Below are 19,146 nucleotides of genomic sequence, written 5' to 3' on the forward strand. Positions count from 1 at the left end.
AAATACGAGTAAGTGCGTGTTCTTGTATTTTGTTTTTATTATTTCTCATTGTCGAGTTTCTAAAACGTTTTGCCTTTACACGCCAACAAAAGAAACCGTACACAAAAGTTTTTAAGAGCGTTCGTGCGTAATTAAGTCTCAGTGATCACCACTCTCATACAGCGACTTGCAACGCTCCCGATTTCATTTGCGCAAAGTTTAATAAAACGCTACACAATATCAGAGAACAAATACTAATAAATTATATTCTTCTTCGTTTGGCTTTCCATTCAACCAACAACCAATAACCTGGAGAAGGTTACGGAAAGCGTCTAGATGCAAGCAGCGCAGGATAGGTCATTCTAGCAATCCGCGTGAGATGCCTTCTAAAGGTGGACGCCTTTTGGTTGAAGAAAAAAATATGTATTTTTGTGATTAATTATAAACTTAATTCGTTTTATTATAAGAACCTTAATCGTCATAAGCGTGCCTAATTCTTGACGACAAAATCACGGGGCGAATTAGACACAAGCTCCCAAACACCCGGTTCGTTGCACACACAGCCGCGGTTCACTAAACTTTATTACACCTTTCGTTTAGGCGCTAACCTCACTTAAGCAGAATATGACACACTTATATCTAAGCAAGCACTTCCAAAGATTTGAATTTGACCTAAAAGGTTTGTCGGAATCAAAGAAAAACGCTAACTAAGTGCCGAGTGAAAAATCAATGGATGGAAAGGTCTGCTAGGTGCCGCTTAAGTACTTTAAAAAGTTGTCGGTTAAAATTGACTTTCCCTGTTCGCCGAGGGAAAGGTTGGGCCCTGTGGGTGTGCAGTCATTCGCGCTCGCATGCCATCTGACCCGGATCCCGAGTGTCAGACACGCAATTTGACGTTTCGTTAGATATTAATCACTTTTGCAACAAACGTTGTTCAGTTTGGAATAAAATTACACACATTTTGGTATGATACTACATCTTCTTCAGTAGATACCTACCACAATCACCTTTGAGACTACCTTTGAGATTGTCATTGTTTTTTTTTTAAAAAGATACCTAAGTGCATTTAGGGCCAATGAAACGTAGCAGGCAGGCAGGACATCTTCTTACAGAACATACTCATACATGTAATTATATTTTGTAAAGTGCACTTTAATCATTATTTCAGTTATTCTCCATGATTAATTAATAATAATCTTAAAATACGCTTCCTAAAACCTTTATGATGAATTGATGTTGAAAAGAAAGTAAAATAAAAATGTGTTTAACATATTATGCGTAATGCTTCAGTGATAATGACAGACGAGAGGCCTTAGATTTCAATGCTGTGATGTTAATAATAGAAGAGGAAAATGTTTTATAATAGCTTCGTAGAAAGATGCCCAAACAAAAATAACAAGAAAGTAATGCGAAGCTTTACAGATCGGTATTTCCTTATTAAAGATATTATTTTCTTAGAGCAAACATTTTTAAAATGTTGTGAATAAATTGAGAAAAATTCTCCCGTTACCTATACAAGGGTTAGGTTTGAAAACTAATTCTTTATTAATGAGACCCTTTACACTAAGACCGTCGAGAAGAATTTTCCGGGAAAAGAATCTCGAGTTTTCCACTTAGAAAATATAGTCGGAAATACTTAGGTGTTATTTTAACCAACTCGAAGGGTGATTGAAGGAACCAATATCGTAGGTGATTGATAGTTAAGTACAGACAGACGGTGAATGACAAACTCAACTCTGTGGTATTTATGTTTTAATAGGATTGACTGTACATCATAATTCGACTAATGTTTTCGACTTCAAGGCACAGTACGTTTCTTGGGGATAGTCCCGAATAGGTATGAGTTATTAAAAGAAGTAAGTAAGCCTACGGGGTTGATTTGATTTTTCATCGGTCAGCCCCATGGTCGTTGGCCACGCTGCATTAGTTTACCGCTCACAGCAAATTATACAAGGTATTATAATATTTAAACTTTTAAATTGAGTTCACGAAATATAGCCCTCTGTGGTCTAATATATTATACCGGGCGTCTATTAACAATAAAAACTACTACGTTAATTTGGGAATTTCCAAAACTGTACAGTGCAAGTCATTGTAATATAGTACATCTACCTAACTAATAATGTCTCATGTAAATTAAAAGCTTTATTATTTGTTATTTATTAGGTAGAGTCAGACTTTTTCAATTTCTTGATATTACGTGTTAAGAAATTAGTACCAAAAAAAACATCATAACTATATGCATTATTATGTTATGCATTACACAAGCATGTAATAGTTACAATAACCTAATTTGCGTCGGGTGACGTCCTTCGTCCCACTTGCATATTCAATGGAGCAATTACTGCATAAATCTCTGTTGTCATGCAAGGATTACTATGTCTATTGTGGCAATAGACAGTGGTGAGGTTATAGAGGGAACAAGACTTGCCCACCAATTGTTTCCACCACTGCAGAATATAACTTTTTGATATATTTACAAGGTTCTATTTTGATAATTTTATGCGCACAAAATGCGCGTTTGAAAACTGCGGTCACAACCCTGAAATTGTTTTTGATTTGGTGAGTTTTATTGTTTTAGAAGTACTTAATCATCATATAACTTGAGAATTAGAAACATCCTTAATTAAGGATGTTAATTGATCAATCGTCTTCATGATTTAATAGTTATAGAGTTGGAATTTCTCGATTTTTAGGTTAGACTAAGACACTGTGCTTGAGTTGAATCGGACTAATGTGTACGTAAACTAAAAATATAATTTCATGCTTCGAAAGGGCGCACTAAGCAGTCTCGCTCCAATTGAACATTGTTAGATTTATGAACTCTGACCCCCACGATAAAAGTAAAGTAAGTCTCAAAGTAAAGTTTTAGTTCTTATGTAATTAAAATAGTAATTACTTTCAGCGTCTATAAATCTTAAACAAAGCTCAGGTGGACTCTAAAGTCGCCGTAAAGAAAGTTCCTCTCATTAGAAGACAAGCCATTGTCGTTAAGTAGGTAACACTTCGTTTAACGAATCGTCTCACTTTCAACAATAGATTCTTATCTGACTTTTAATTAATTAAAGCCGGAGTTAAGAGTGCACGGCGCTTGTCGCACAATAAAAGATTGTTTCAGTTTAAAGGATTATCTCCATTTGGCTACGAGTGCTCTGCAAATCTCGCTGTATCTATTTCTCTTGACTTTTAAAATGCATTTTCATTAAATTCGGATGGTCTGATTAATTGTTTTTTCTACGATCGAGAACGTTAATGCTTCAGACATTTTTATTCTCATTATACCTACAATCTTTGTTCGTATCTTTCTACGTGTGCTGTATAATTTTTTATTCATAATTGAACGGCATTTCATGAATCATATGGGCCATAGTGCTTCTTTTATTCCATGTCACCCCACTTGAGCGTTGAACAGTAACATTAATAAATAATCGTGCGTGCTTTCAGCGCTGAGTCTGAGTTAAGGGGCTGATTCTGGGATTTTTATGTATCAAAATTAACCAATACTAATTATTCGGTCATTTAGTCTCTACTGCAGAACACCACCCTCCATAATTTCCAGGCAAATGAAGGTTTTGGTCTACACTTCTCACGCTGGCCAGACGAGTTGGGGAGTCCTGATGTTCACATGACATTCACTATAAAAGTAGCAGTGGTCCTATTCTAATCTTCCAGAATCATATGGCAAAACTCAGCCGAGTTCATAAAAAAATAAAACTAATCATGGGACATCATGGTCATATTTTTTCATTCCAATTGGAAATTCACGAAACATTGTTTGTCTCTTTTTATTCCATAGGAAAGTCAAGAGAAATATACAGCCTATGATACGCAAAGTGACCATCTCGGAATCGAGCCCGATGTTAACGTGTGCGCCTCTTTGCTGCAACGGTGCGCTACAGGGCATCCTTTTGAGTCCGCACTCTGCAAATTACGGAGATTCACGATCTGAAATGCGCTTGTCTGTTTGAACACACTCATGCGATTTCTTTCCCCTGACAGGGATTTTCAATTCTAAATCACTTTGAGATAACGAGGCAGTAGCGAGTAATGCTTCGATTTACGGAAAGGAAGTTTTCTTAGGTTTAGAAAATTAATTAAGATTCTATTGATAATTGCATTGAAAGAGAAAGAACCTACTAAATATTCAGTTGACTCATTTTAATCTTAACTGATAGTAATCAAACTAAAAAAGTTCGAATTTAGTCAAAAACATAATTTTTGACGCTTTCTTCTACTCTAGTCGTCGTAATAGAAAATCACAGCCCTAGAATTTAAATGTAAGACAGAATTCCATGAGCTGTATACAGAAGATATACAGTGCTTTCAACACCACTATATGCTGCTGAATCAGTGCCAGTTTTATGTTTACGCCTCGCCCTATCAAAGATCCGCCACGGGGGTCGCCTTTTGACTCTGCACTCTGCAAATTACGCAGTTATATGAACTTGCATGAGCACAGTCGTTTGAGACTTGATGTGTTCACAGATATGGATTCATTTCGATTTCATATGCAGTTCTGCTCTATCTGTGATTGTATGCAGTTAAACCTTTTCTTTCACATTCCTGCTTTATAATAAAATGACGCAGAAAATATCGTCCGTCACTCCGTTTGGGAAATGGGATTATTATGGCATTAAGGGAATGTCATTATTTATTTATAGAGACATTGTTTCCGTCAAAAGCATGACTAATGATAAACACTTCGTGTGGCTACTCCACTACTGGTCTTTTTACAACTGCCCGATCGTTTGTCTTCTACGTCAACTGATTTTTATTTCGACTTCATACGACATTAAAGCTCTTATCGGCGCCCCAATAACGGCTTTGTTCCACGCTTTTAAACCCTCGTATTTAATTTATCTGTGTACAGCGGTGGGTGTGTATAAACGGAGATTTTCTTGGCGGTCGTAAATCTGTTCCTTGTTCTGGTTTATTTGATTAGGTGGACGGCCGTGGCGCCGGCCGAGACATAACCCGCTTTATTGCTTTACTAAATAACTATGCGTCCGGTCAGGGGAGCCGCAGCTCTCCCTTGCAAAAGATGTTTATTACCCCCCATAATTCATTTGGCAGATATTGAATCTACGAATGTTTAAAGATTAATACGATATGCATTGGTTTGTTGTGGTTTACGTTCAAAAATTGATAAAAGAAACACGAGGCGTAAAATGGTTTTACTATAAAATTGTTTGGTTTTATGCAGTTTTAAGATACAAAATATAGTTCCAAGCATACCAATGTGGATGTGCGTGTTTAATAATTGGTAAAAAATTCTTGCATATGTAAATATCATAAACGAATACAAATCATCCATATAGGGTTCAACACAAAAAGGGGCTTTTAAAATATCTAAAGTATTAAAGTCTTTTTTTGTGTCGGATTACTGAAAATAAGAAGTTGAGCAATAAAATAATTAATGTATTTATAAACAGTGATAATAAATAATAATTATTAACTAGCTGTCAGCGAGCTCGCAACAGCGTATTTGCACGTATTTGTTAGCTCGAGCCTTGAACTAAATAAAAAAAACCGGCCAAGTGCGAGTCTGGCTCGCACACCGAGAGTTCCGCCGTACAAACGTAGCGGTTTACAATTTATGACGTATTAAATCAAATTACTTACTTGATTCCGTTGCGAGTAGTGGCGAATTTCAAAATATGCGGTATGATTATTTTTTATTTATTTATTTTTCCTATATTTGCATTATAGGTAGGTACCTACCTCAGCGTTTTGAATTTTTGCGTTGATTTAGAATTTCTCACAGTTTAGAGGCAATTAGATTTAAGAAGTGTTTGATATGAATTTCAACTTTAATATCTCTACGCGTTCATGTGAAAAAGGGTAGGTAGTAAGTTTATAATTATTAAAAAAATATTTTATGTCATGTAAGTAAAAATAATATTTTAAATTTTATATAACTTCAAATTTATCATTTTCGCAATTTTTCCTTTATCTGTACTATATAACGTTGCTTCGTGCCGAATTTCAAGATTCTGAGTTCACAGGAAGTACCTTGTAGGTTTTGATTCCCTAGCGTGTGACGGAAATTCGTCTAAGGTGTCGGTATAAACTGCTGTATCTTTTGATCGCGTTAACTTAGAAGTTTGATTTTTTTACTTCTTAAAGGGACAATAGATCTAGGTATTTGGTATAAATTTCAATTTGATACCTTTATTCGTTCGTGAGAAATAAGGTAGTAAGTTTCATTTTATTAAAATATTTTTATTATATTATATAACTAAAAAAATGTAATTTTCGCAATTTTTCCTATATTTGCATTGTATGACAATGCTTTATGCCAAATTTCAAGATTCTGAGTTTACGGGAAGTATCCTGTAGGTTTTGATTCCTTTGCGAGTGTCGAAAATTTGTTGAAAATATCGACATAATCGGCTGTATCTTTTGATTGGCTTGGCTTAGAAGTTTGATATTTTCACAGCCTAAAGGGACAATAGACCTGAGTATTTCATGTGAATTTCAGCTTGATACGTTCACGCGTTCTTGAGATAAAGGGTCTTGACAGACGGACGGACAGACGGACAACAAAGTGATCCTATAAGGGTTCAGTTTTTTCCTTTTGAGGTACGGAACCCTAAAAACCGGCCGCACTTGGCCTTGACTTGCGCACAGAGGGTTCCGTACAAACCTTTAGGTATATTAAATTAACTTTGATTTTTTACAGCTTAAAGGTACTGTATACCTGAGTATTTGATATGTATTTCAATTTAATACCTCTACCTACGTGTTGATGAGGAAAGGACTCATTTTCTTATTTTACAAGTTTACCACTTTGGAAGCGTCTCTCGCTCAAACTATTCAGTTTAGAAAAAAAATGATATTAGAAACCTCAATATCATTTTTGAAGACCTATCCATAGATACCCTAGACGTATGGGTTTGATGAAAAAAATATTTGAGTTTCAGTTCTATATAAGTATGTTTATGTTTCCAGTTCTAAGTTAGTATGGGGAACCCCCAAAATTTAATGTTTTTTCTTTATATTTTTGTGTGAAAATTTTAATGCGGTTCATAGAATACATCTACTACATAGTTTCAACAGTATAGCTCTTATGACTTACTTCACTAATGCTCATTTTCACCACCAATCCCTAATTGTTAAGTGATCCCATAGGTGTGTTACCATAGGGTAACACATAACAGGAATTTTGTTTTCATAGGGGTCACTTAAAAATTAGGGATTGATGGTGAAAACGGGCATTAAGGTCCTATGTCCCCTAGATGGGGCAGAGGGCGTCCACAACAGTCCATCGCGTTCGGTCTATTAGCTCTTATAGTTTCGGAAAAAAGTGGCTGTGACATACGGACGGACGGACAGACAGACACATGATGAATCTATAAGAGTTCAGTTTTTTGCCATTTGGCTACGGAACCCTAAAAACGCCAACGAGTTTGCTCAATAAGGTCAAAAAAATCGACAATGTCACAACTCTCCTTGGTCTCCCCTAGATATTATAGCCTCGTTGACTTAGACTGAACCCTGAATATACCTAAAGAAACCACTTAATATCGGTTTCAGCGGATAACGGTTATCATAATTATTATTCATTAGGTAAATATTGGTAATTTAATTATTTTTAAACTGACCTGGGAAATACATCATTTTAGGTACATATGGAAGAATAATTAAATGCTTATATCCAATACGTTTACGTTAAGTGCAGACGTGCTTACGAATATGGATAGGGTATACTTTAAGATCAATGGGAAGAAATATAGTGGTATGTAATGTTCCTAATTTCTAGCTCAAATATTTTATTACTTAAGAGCCATTTTACATTTTCGTGCGAATTTCTAAGATTTTGGAAGCATGAATTTCTATCTTAAGCAACACCCAGATATTATTGAATAACTGCGAAAGATAGGTCAATCCTTAGTGTTGACCATTAATGAAACGGATTTACTAAAACTCTTTTGCTTAATTCTCAGTGCCCCATCTCCCACAACCATTTTACGGAAAAATTGCCACAGACTCAATTTCAAAGTCCTGTATCTATTATTTATGCTCATATAATAAGCTTAAAAATATATAGTAATCATCGGACATATATTCTTGTTGTCCATTAATGAAATGGATTCTTGAATTTCACTACCATTATTGAGTAAAATTTAAAAATAATTTGGCAAATTTGAAGATTAACGTCACATTTTGATCGTGGTTTTTGGTTTAAAAACACAGCAATAACTGCAATAAAAGTATCCCAAAATAAAGAATATGCATTGTAGAATAGATTTCTACAGTTATTGTTTAAATATTAGTAACCACTTTGTCAAAATATTGATGTGAATATCAGTATAAATTACAATACGCAAGCCGACATCGATTAGTATGGCGCGAGCGCCCGTCAAGGCAAGACCTGTGTCACTTTTCCCGCCATGACGTTTACGTGCGTTCGTGTCGTGAAACGGTGATTTATACGGCGACCAAATACATTTGATACTATGCCGAGAGGTCCCTGTTTCAAGTCGGCCGTTTGGTGTAGTGGTTCAAAACGGACTAATATGCCGAGAGGTCCCGGGTTCGATTCCCTGCCGAGCAGAAACTGAAAGGATGTCTATTTAGATTTATACACACATAAATAATCTCATATTAATCACATTTACCAAATCATGAGGTAATTAGTCATAATAACCGGCGATTATTCATAATTTTTACATTTATCATATTTACCGTAACATTTATATTTTATGCATAATTAATTTATTAACTTCTAAAATCTATTTTATATCCTATTCAGTCGATTTTTATGATGACCAGCATCATAAAAATCGACCCACCCGCGACAAGCACTTTCAAACGTATGCATCCCCACTTCCCACCAATATTACTATACTATATTACTATTTAAAAGCCTAGTTCTAAACTTCATTTCATTAAAGGAAATGATTTAACCCCAAAAATGTGTCTGTAGAAGAATCCAGAGTCACTTCTTCAAAAAATAGGTAGTTATGTTTGAGCCAACTTTTATGGCTATAAAACTGTTAAGTTAGGATTAATCGCTATCCATCTGCTAAAGAGGACACGTGAGATCATTATTTGGTTTTATAACCATAAAAATTGGTCTAATTGATCCCAGAGGTGAGCCCAAAGTGAGGTCTTTTTTCAAGTTTTTCAAGTCACATTTATTGTATATGTTAATCGTTTATTAGGAAATTAAATGTGTTTTTCTTTAAGGATATTTATTGGGCTTTCAAATAACACCAATATTGTTGGAGAACCATGATTGTGTCAGTAGAAACGAGTTTTCCTGTAAAACGTAGGTGGGTCGATTTTTATGATGATCAGTGTAGATGAAGTGCTTCGTATTTTAATAAAATTATTACCTGACTAGGTTAAAAAGGTGTAGAATGTTATTTTGGAGATAACTTGCTTCCATAGAGAGAGATGCTAAGTACTTCAATATTGATTAGGAGATTCCATTGTAAAGTCTGTATTCGTTCCTAGGATTCCCCTAATACCATCAAATTAAAGAGAATTCAAGAGAGTGCAGTTTCCCATCTCATGCTTAGGGGCCACGGTTTAAGATAGCGTGGTTGCATAGAGCCGCAACGCAACCACGTGCGCTGCTCATACTAATTTTCGATACAAAAGCAAGTGTTGGCGCCCTCACGAGTTTTAGCGGAGTGCCATATGGTAGCAGGAGTAGACTTAAGGGAAATCTATGCTTCTCCGACGGCCAGTTGTATGCAGTAGCGGCGTAAGGGGGGGGCGGTAGGGGCGGTCCGCCCCGGGTGCCAAGCATCAGGGGGTGACAAAGTCGCGCAGATTAGTACTCACTGACGCATCTGCATGGCAAGGACGGTCGTGATGTCATGACAGGGGAGGTGCCATTCTGGGGTGTCTTAGGCTATAATTTACATTATGACGGGGGGGGGGGGGGGGGGGGTGCCGCCCCGGGTGCCAACCTATGCTACGCCGCCACTGGTTGTATGTAGCATGCTCCAGAGTATGCGCACAATTCTGGTCAACGCTAGGGATGGATAAGTGTCGCTGTCGCTGGCGACAGGGTCTTCTTGTTCAGGGTTCATGGCGTAGGTCTCAGGCAAAATGAAATCCACTCGTAGAAATTAATAAACTCAGTGTATTCACGAGAATAATTACACACAGCACTAGAGTCGTATCGGAACTGAGTGAACCAACGGTTTTGCGATAGGAACGTCCGACCCGAGTGATAGTTGAACACAGACTGCCTAGTACTGCTGTGCTGTACTGTAAAGTTTCATCAAAATCTGTTCAGTAGTTTTTGCGTGAAAGAGTAACAAACATCCAGACATCCATTCAAACTTTCGTATTTATAATATTAGTAAGACTAGTAAGAAGTAAGATAGTTAGATGAAATATTTTAGTTATTTGTTTAATTATTATTATTTATTTATTTATTTCTTAGCTCTGTCTGTTATTGGATCTGGAGGAGTTGCAATGGCCACCTCCATTGCAACTCCGTAACAAAACAATAGAACCCCATGGAGTTTGGGCTTGTGTGATTCGCCTTCGTCCCTAAATGATATCCAGGGTACGATGATAGAGCTGTAAGAGGGCATTTTTTTTTTCACTATGTGACTGTCTTTATTTTGTACTTAATATATATTTTACATATTATACCTATTCGTGTTTCATTATTATTAATCGAAATATAAAATTTTTTGAAAGATTACATAAACTATATTAAAATTTTAAATTAATTTATCAAGTTTTAATTAATACCTTATTCTACCTTAATATTAATAACTTATATCAAGTCTTAATAAGGTCACGGCTCAAGATTTTTTTGTCCATTTCGGCGTTCTTTTTACTCTTTTTACGTTGCGTTGACAGTTTGTACCTAAATTTGCGCGGAACTTTTTTGTGAAATGGCTCTTAAAGGTATTAACACGTTTGCTATATTGTTCGAATGGAATGTATATGTCAACGTGAAATTGTGAACTCTGTTAGTTTATAATATAACGCGTTAGATTGTAAACTAATAGTGGGTTAGGTTAGGTTAGATTGTAATTTAACTACGTCAGATTATAATTTGACGGAATTCACAATTTTACGGTGACATATACAAGTAATGCCATTGAAGTGTTTTCTGACAGGCAACTAAGAATTGGGCTTATTTGTTAAAAATTGGCCAAGTGCGTGTCGTGCCACGCGCAGTGTAGGATTCCGTAGTTGTCCGTCATTACCACAATATATTTCAGAAGCAAGCAATTACTTCATCTAAAGTCACTTTTCATTATTTTCTTCTAAGGATTTTTTACTGGTAAAGAAATTTTATAATACACGAGTGACTATTACTCTTAAACTAACGGATGTATCTTAACCGTTATAGTTTTCCTACAAAGTTCATGAAAAGCTGTATTATCACGAATTTTTCCAGATTTTTCAAGACAACAGTTTACTTTTTAGAGGGGGGGGGGGGGACGGGGGTACGTACATACCTCCACAAAATTACAGCTCCCTAGTGCCAATAGTTTCCAAGCAAAACCTCTGACAGACAGACAGACAGACATATCGAAACTATAAGGGTTCCTTGTCAGGACTACGGAACGCTAAAAATTATCAAATCAATAAAGCGCCCCTAAGTTGTGCGGTGCTCAGGGGCGTTCGGGCATAGAAAATCGATCGCAAAATCGAATATCTCAATCTTTTACATAGTCTTAACTCCTATTACATTGGCTACCAGACAGTTTTGCGGTGGCAGGCAGCCGAATGGTTAAGTTCTTTAAAATACTGTTAATTCGTAGCTGGTGGTGAATTCTCCGTGGACACGACACTGAACGAATTCATCCGACGCCATGCGGATCAGCGCGGAACCAAGTACATGTGTTTGGAAGGTGGGTGCGGCGCTTGCGTCGTTAGCGTTCGCATACCAGGGGCTGGTGGCGATGAAGATAGCACCTTTTCTGTCAATTCGGTTAGTATAATATCTATTTTCATCTCTATTTCACTTGGCCGAAAGAGATGATCAGGTGGTAGGTGAAAGCAAGCTTCACTCGGAATCCTCAACCATATGCAGAGGAACTGGCTATCTAACCTCAACTACCAAAACACAACAATGCTGTCAAAATTGTTGTCATTGCAATAGACTTAGGTAAGAGAGATGGAGAAGTTTCAACCAGGTTTTATTAAGAAAATACAGAGTGTAACTTTTTTTTTTTGCTCTTTCAGTGCCTTGTGGCGATCATGTCTTGTGACAACTGGGACATTACGACGATAGAGGGCATCGGTGACAGGAAAGTCGGCTACAACATCATACAAAGGCGCCTGAACCACTTTTTTGGATCGCAGTGTGGATATTGTAGTCCGGGATTCTTAATGAGTTTTTATAGGTAGGTATAATGTAAAATGCGACTTAATCAAAATAATACAAGCTGTCCAGAAGACCCAATATCACGTCATCAAATCATGGATTTTTCTTTTTTATTATAGTTTATTACATTCAAGTGATGGACACTTAACAGAAAAAGACATTGAGAACTCATTCGGAAGCAATTTATGTCGATGCACTGGCTATCGACCAATATTGGAAGCTTTCAAATCTCTAGCCGTTGATGCTAATCCGAAAGTACTCCAGAAAATCAAGGATATAGAAGATATTGACCAACAAATTTGTCCAAAATCGGGAAAGAACTGCAGAGATTCATGTTCTGATAAGGAACTCCAAGAGTGGTGTTTAGTCAATAAGAACAGCAAAAATATACTATCTGTTCCTAAACAAATGACACTAGCTGATGGAAGGTTATGGTTTTCAGCAAATAACATTGCTGAAATATTTGAAACTTTAGACAAAGTTGGCTACGATTCGTACATGCTAGTAGCAGGAAATACATCTAAAGGTTTTTAAGAGAATACTATATTTGAAAGAAATTTCATGTAAAAGATTGTGCTATTAACATAATTAATCTACATAACAATGTGTATTTTTCAGGAGTGAGACCTATAATTTCATATCCAAAAGTGCTCATAGATATCAGCAATATAAAACAACTACAGTCGCATTATTTGGACGTGAACCTGGTGCTCGGTGCCAATATGACCCTTACTGAAACAATGTTGTTGTTCAAAGAGTTGGCTGAGAGTAACGAAGATTTTTGGTACTTGCAAGTGTTGTATAACCACCTCGACCGAGTCGCTCACATTCCAGTCAGAAACGTAATAATAATATTTGTATTTCATCAACCAAGATGAGCTTTAGATGATCGTTAACGCCGCGCAGGTACTTATTTAATAGATGCAATATACTTTTTTAGATTGGAACATTGGCTGGGAATTTGGTTTTAAAAAATAATCATCCAGATTTCCAGTCGGATATATTTTTATTACTTGACTGCGCAGGCGCAATGGTCACATTGGGTAAGTGGATTTCAATATGAATACTTACAATATTATTATATTTGTTTTCTACTGGTTACATTATAATTAAGATTTCTTATAGTTGATCGAAAGAAACAGCAAACAACCTTAAGTATGACCGAATTTTTAAAAACAAATGTTACTGGGAAGTTAATGACAGAAATTAAACTTCCACCACTATCTAAGCACTATAAGCTAGTAACATACAAAGTAAGTATTCTAAATTAGACATGAAATGTGATTAAATAAAGGTTCGTAAATAATTACTTAAAATGTAATCATTAAATAAATGTATTACAGATTACACCAAGAGAACAAAATGCTCATGCTGAAGTAAATTCAGGATTTCTTTTCAAACTTGATCCTGATACTCATAATGTTCTGTATACTAGAATTGTATACGGTGGCATATCACCGTCCTTTACCCATGCATATAAGACTGAAGAGTTTTTAATGGGACGAAACCTTTTCGACAATAATATCTTGCAAGGAGCATTGCATTGTTTGGAATCAGAAATTCATCCTGAAGAGAATCCACCAGATCCTTCCCCCGAATTCAGAAAAAAATTGGCTATTAGCTTGTTTTATAAGGTAATCTAACAATATTACGATGTCACAAAATAATGAGGATTTGTAAAAATGTATGCTAATCTACTATTAATGTATTTTCAGTGTATTTTAAAACTTTGCCCTGAGGATATAGTCAGTCCATTTTATAAAAGTGGTAGCACTACGTCATCTTATGATAGACCGCCAGTGAGCCATAGTTATCAAGAGTTCGACACTGACAAGAAAGACTATCCTCTAACTCAACCCTTATTGAAGAAAGAGGGTATGATTCAGTGCGCAGGAGAGGCGGTATATACCGACGACATTCCAACTATTAAAGATGAAGTGTTCGCCTCTTTTGCTCTTTGTACTGTTACAAAAGGTGAAATAGAGTCTGTTGATGCATCGATGGCCATGGTTTGTAAATATAAATATTTTTTTGCTCTACTTTTGAAAATTGTTTTTGCTGCGTACAAACATACATTTTATTTCAGAAAATTGATGGTGTCATTGCTGTATTAACTTCAAGAGATATTCCCGGAATAAATAGTTTTATAAAAATAGGGTTCTACAACATGACTGAAAACGAAGAATTACTAGCTAATAATCAAGTACGTTATTATAATCAACCTGTAGCTATAGTTGTGGCAAAGACGCAAGCAATAGCTGACAGAGCGTCCAATTTTGTTAAAGTTAATTATAAGAATATTTCCAAACGACCTCTAGTCCTAACTATAGAAGATGCAATTAAAGCTCCCAAAGACGAAAGGAGGCTCGTTACGTATACTGGAATTACACCTACCGAGAGAGGGGCGAACGTAAGAAAAGTGATCAAAGGAAGATTTGTTAGTCCAATCTCATATCATTTTATGACAGAGTTGCATACAACTGTAGTGAAACCAGTTGACGAAGGTTTAGAAGTGCATTGTTCTACTCAATGGCAAGATCATATCCAAGCTTCTATCGCCCAAGTTCTCAACATGCCAGAAAGTTTGTGAGTATGTTTATTCATTGAACATAATAATTATGATCGATCATTTGCTAAACTTTAATCGTTTGATTGTAGAATAATAGTGAACACTAAAAGATGTGGCGGTGCATTTGGCTGTAAAATAGCAAGAGCCAACTTAACTGCATGTGCTGCTGCTTTAGTTGCAAAGACCTTAAACAAACCATGTCGTATGTCGATGCGTCTGCCTGATATAATGAGAGCCATGGGAAAACGTTGCAACAGTAGATTGGATTATGAGGTGAGTTATTTAAATTTAAGGGCGAACGAGTGTGATGGTTACCTGATACAGTAAGCCCGTTGACATTTGCAACATTAGAAGAATTTGACACTGCATTACCTACTTGCTTGAAACACATTTAGATAAAGGCTTATGTTTCGTGAAATTTTACGGATCGCGCGCAAATTGTGAAGTAACATAAAATTGTTTTTTGTTATCTTTTAGTTTGTACGTATATCCAAAGCTATTGTTACAAAATATTGTATTTAATTATCTCACGTAAGTGAATTATAGTTCTTGTGAGAAATAAAGATCTTAAACGATAAATATTTGCATCTTAATTCATTTATTCTGAAATGATTGTTACACATTGTTAGGTCGGAGTTGATGACGAAGGTCAAATACAATATATGGACGCAGTATTTTATGTTAATGACGGTTTTGTTTCTAATGAGAACGAAAACCCCTACGCGACTAATGCTCTGATAAATTGCTATAATTCCAACCGATGGAAAGTGGACTCATTTGGCGCCATCACTGACATGCCAGGAAATTGCTATATGAGGGCACCAGGTTCGTTAAATTTTGTTTTTACAATTTTATGATTGATACATTTTTGTTATTCGGTTAATTTTAATGCCCTAGGTGGTTACGAGGGTATAGCTGCAATTGAGCATATAATGGATCACATTGCAAGAGAAATAAAAAATGATCCTATATCAGTACGAAAGGCAAACTATCGCGCTGATGACAATCAATTGCCTACTCTTGTTCCAAAATTTATAGAAAGAGTAGACTATAGGGAGAGGCAAAAATTTATTAAGAAGTTTAACAATGACAATCGATGGAAAAAAAGAGGCATTAGCCTTCAAAATATGGCGTTTCGTACAACGTATCTCGGTAATTATTCAGCTTTGGTAGCAGTTTACCATGGAGATGGAAGCGTGATCGTTAACATTGGAGGAGTAGAAATTGGACAAGGGATATTTACTAGGATAGCTCAGGTAGCTGCAAGAGAACTTCTTGTTCCTGTGGAAAAGGTCACGGTTATACCTTGTTATAATTTTGCGACGCCCAATAACTATGCAACTGGTTCAAGTATAACTACAGAGTGCTCTGCATACGCTGTAATCAGATGTTGTGATCAGATTAATGCCAGACTTGCACCGATCCGTGCCGAGATGCCTACAGCTACCTGGCAACAAATTGTTCAAGCAGCAGATAATCGTGGTATAAACTTACAAGCAAACTATCTCACAAGCCCAAATGATCCCCGATTAGTAAATTATTCCATCTTTGGTATAGCTGTGACTGAAGTTGAAGTAGACATTCTAACTGGTATGAAATGGATAGTAAGAGTTGATATATTGGAGGACGCTGGTCGGAGTATTAATCCAGTATTAGATATTGGTCAAGTAAGTATACTTTTTTCAGTTAGTAGTCCTAAAAATGCTAAACTTTTTCAATTAAATGTGAATTGTCTATCATCAATTTTATTAAGTCATCGCTTTTCAAATTAATCGTATTCTTTTGAAATGCCTTTAGGTTGAAGGAGCTTTTATACAAGCGTTGAGTTCGTGGATAATGGAAGAAATAAAATTCAATAAACAATCGGGGGAGCTGTATACTGACCGAAGCTGGAACTATAAAATCTTTGGAGCGAAAGATATACCCCATGATTTCCGCGTCTATTTGCAACGAAGAACGTCTAACCCTGTTGGTATTTTGGGATCAAAAGGTATATTTTATTAAGTTATTTCAGATTGAACTTCCACAATGAATTCTTTAGAAAGTAAAGTCAACTCTTCTAATTCCAATCAGCGTGAAAGTAAACAATCATATGAAGTGGTTTTTCAATAAAATTTGTGGAATGTTTTTTCTGAGTTTACTCTCTTGAATACATACTAAAAATATATGTAAAGTGAATTAAGCGACATTTTTAAGACTCATATTTATTAAATAATTAGAGCAAAGCCTGTGGTCTACGCAGGGTAAAATTAATTATTAACCATAATGTGATAATTTATTTCAGCTGTAAGCGAGCCTCCTATTTGCTTAGGGTATGGGGTGGTAGAAAGCCTAAGATCAGCTATTTTAGATTCTAGACATGAAAGCGGTTACACAAACGAGTACATAACTTTAGGTAAGGGACAAAAGTACACAGGGCATTTGTTATTTTCTTTTTCAGCAATATGACATTTAAGTGGTTTATCTAAGTTACTTATTTTCATTATTACTTAATAATTTGCAGATATTCCTGTTTCCAATGAAAGTGTTGTTCACGCGGCTGAAGTCAAAATAAAGGAGTACGTACTATACTAACTAATATTCCCGCACCTAATTGCCTCAGAATATTGTCAGCAAAAATATTTTAATTCATAATGTTACATAAGTATACTAGCTAGACTTTTTATTTTGTTTGAATCCTTTATTTTATTTAAGTTTTTAAGATAATAATATGTAGTATACAATATTGAATAAAAGTCTCTACAAAGCATTGATTTATTAACACACGCACACATGTGATTTGATACCAATCAAGCGAAACAAAGGGTAGGTGTTGTTTTGCATAAAGAGCAGGTCTACAGCTCGACCAGCCTACCGGAAAATAGGCCCTGGATTAAACTAGATGGTGATACACCCCCGCCTATGAGATGAACCAATAAACGCTGCTGTACTATAGCATAGATTCTCAAACGGTGCGTCGCGGCATTATCTCAGGGGCGTCGTGATGGCGATCGAAAATAAATGTGAGATACTTTGAGCTTGACATTGACTTTGTGAACCTAAGCTCAGAAAAGCAAGCCCGTCATAACAGTGAATATGCACTTAGAGGGCATCCTAGACTGCATCTCACATTTAACACTGGTACAATTACGATCAAATACCTGCCTTGTTATGCCGAATAATTCTCATTAGTAGCCATTCAACAAAATAAAATACTAAAATATTTATATTCCAGTCACAATAAAGTTTGGGAAGCCCTGCACTAGAGATCCGTAGCGACTAGCATTTTAACACACCCAACAAAGGTAACTAGGTTCGGGCATAGTGTTCAGTTTGGTATGGCCTTTACTGTGTTTCAAATATTTGCTACTCACAAGATAGGATTGCTTTATATGGCTTGTTTGGAGGTAGAATCCCATCCCTTGAAACTCGCTACCTATGGTAAATAGGCAAGCTTCTAACCTAGCCAGTTCCTGCCACGTGGCAAGAACAGGTCCAATTCAATGGATCTTGTTATTAGGCAAACCTAGCCACGTGGAACATTTTTTGAATAATGCTGATAATAATCGTTGATCTTTTTGATGGTATTTCGGCGTTTGAAAAGCTATAGGTATAAATAAAGCTCAAAATCATAACTTAGTTTTCAGAAAATCTCAACTAACTTTCCAAGTGTGCGCAGGCAGGAGGGTGGGTACCATTGCGTAAAACCCACACATCAATAGGTTATTCACGTTTTTCTCGCATCGACTTTTACAAAAGGTAGATCTTACTTTGATTAATTCACGGTAGTACTACCTAACAAAAAATAGCATAGATGTAAACAACTGTTGCTGTGACTGCATGAGGATAAAAAATCTTGCAACGAGATGAGATTAACGTTTTATATAAAAAAATACACTGACAATGATGTATTGAGGCAAGTTTCGGCGAATACCAAGTACCTAAACTCGGGTCATCACTTTGAAAATACAGTACAGCACTGTCTATAAACGGGTCTGAGAGCTGGTAGACTGATTAATTACAGTTTTGGATGCACCAACAGAGTTGCTGATAGATGCGCCACCGGGTTCGGGCTCAGCTGACGTATTGAAGATGTCGGGTTTGGCATTTATTCTCCATTTTATGTCGGTTAAGTTGGTTAAGTACCTACTGCTTTAATAAAATATAATTATGTCACATTTCCACAAAGTGGAAGTATTTCAGTAGTGGAAATCCTTGGGTCTTTCGGCTGAAACGAACGAACGATGTCACATTATAGGTACTTTTTATTAAATCGATTTCAGTATTTGATTCAAAAAGTGAAAGT

The 19,146-nt window shown here is 36.1% G+C and overlaps 3 protein-coding genes across 3 annotated transcripts in view; 2 read left to right on the top strand and 1 right to left on the bottom strand.

The window, feature by feature from the left end:
* LOC135072802 (mitochondrial ribonuclease P protein 1 homolog) overlaps positions 1-19,146 on the bottom strand; it is a 304,546-nt gene that overhangs the window by 147,039 nt on the left and 138,361 nt on the right. The window lies entirely within an intron of this gene.
* Positions 7,656-13,355, top strand: LOC135076779 (uncharacterized). Its single transcript, XM_063971211.1, has 6 exons — positions 7,656-7,717; positions 11,727-11,896; positions 12,151-12,311; positions 12,412-12,818; positions 12,911-13,134; positions 13,233-13,355. Exons 1-6 carry the CDS (start codon positions 7,675-7,677, stop codon positions 13,353-13,355), a joined length of 1,128 nt encoding a protein of 375 aa, XP_063827281.1. The 5' UTR covers positions 7,656-7,674.
* On the top strand, positions 14,013-17,503 carry LOC135075971 (xanthine dehydrogenase-like). Its single transcript, XM_063970421.1, has 8 exons — positions 14,013-14,301; positions 14,379-14,878; positions 14,951-15,134; positions 15,491-15,686; positions 15,759-16,528; positions 16,659-16,851; positions 17,146-17,256; positions 17,365-17,503. Exons 1-8 carry the CDS (start codon positions 14,170-14,172, stop codon positions 17,433-17,435), a joined length of 2,157 nt encoding a protein of 718 aa, XP_063826491.1. The 5' UTR covers positions 14,013-14,169; the 3' UTR covers positions 17,436-17,503.

The sequence above is a fragment of the Ostrinia nubilalis genome, chromosome 1 (genome assembly GCF_963855985.1).
Source record: "Ostrinia nubilalis chromosome 1, ilOstNubi1.1, whole genome shotgun sequence".
NCBI classification, from domain to species: Eukaryota; Metazoa; Arthropoda; class Insecta; order Lepidoptera; family Crambidae; genus Ostrinia; species Ostrinia nubilalis.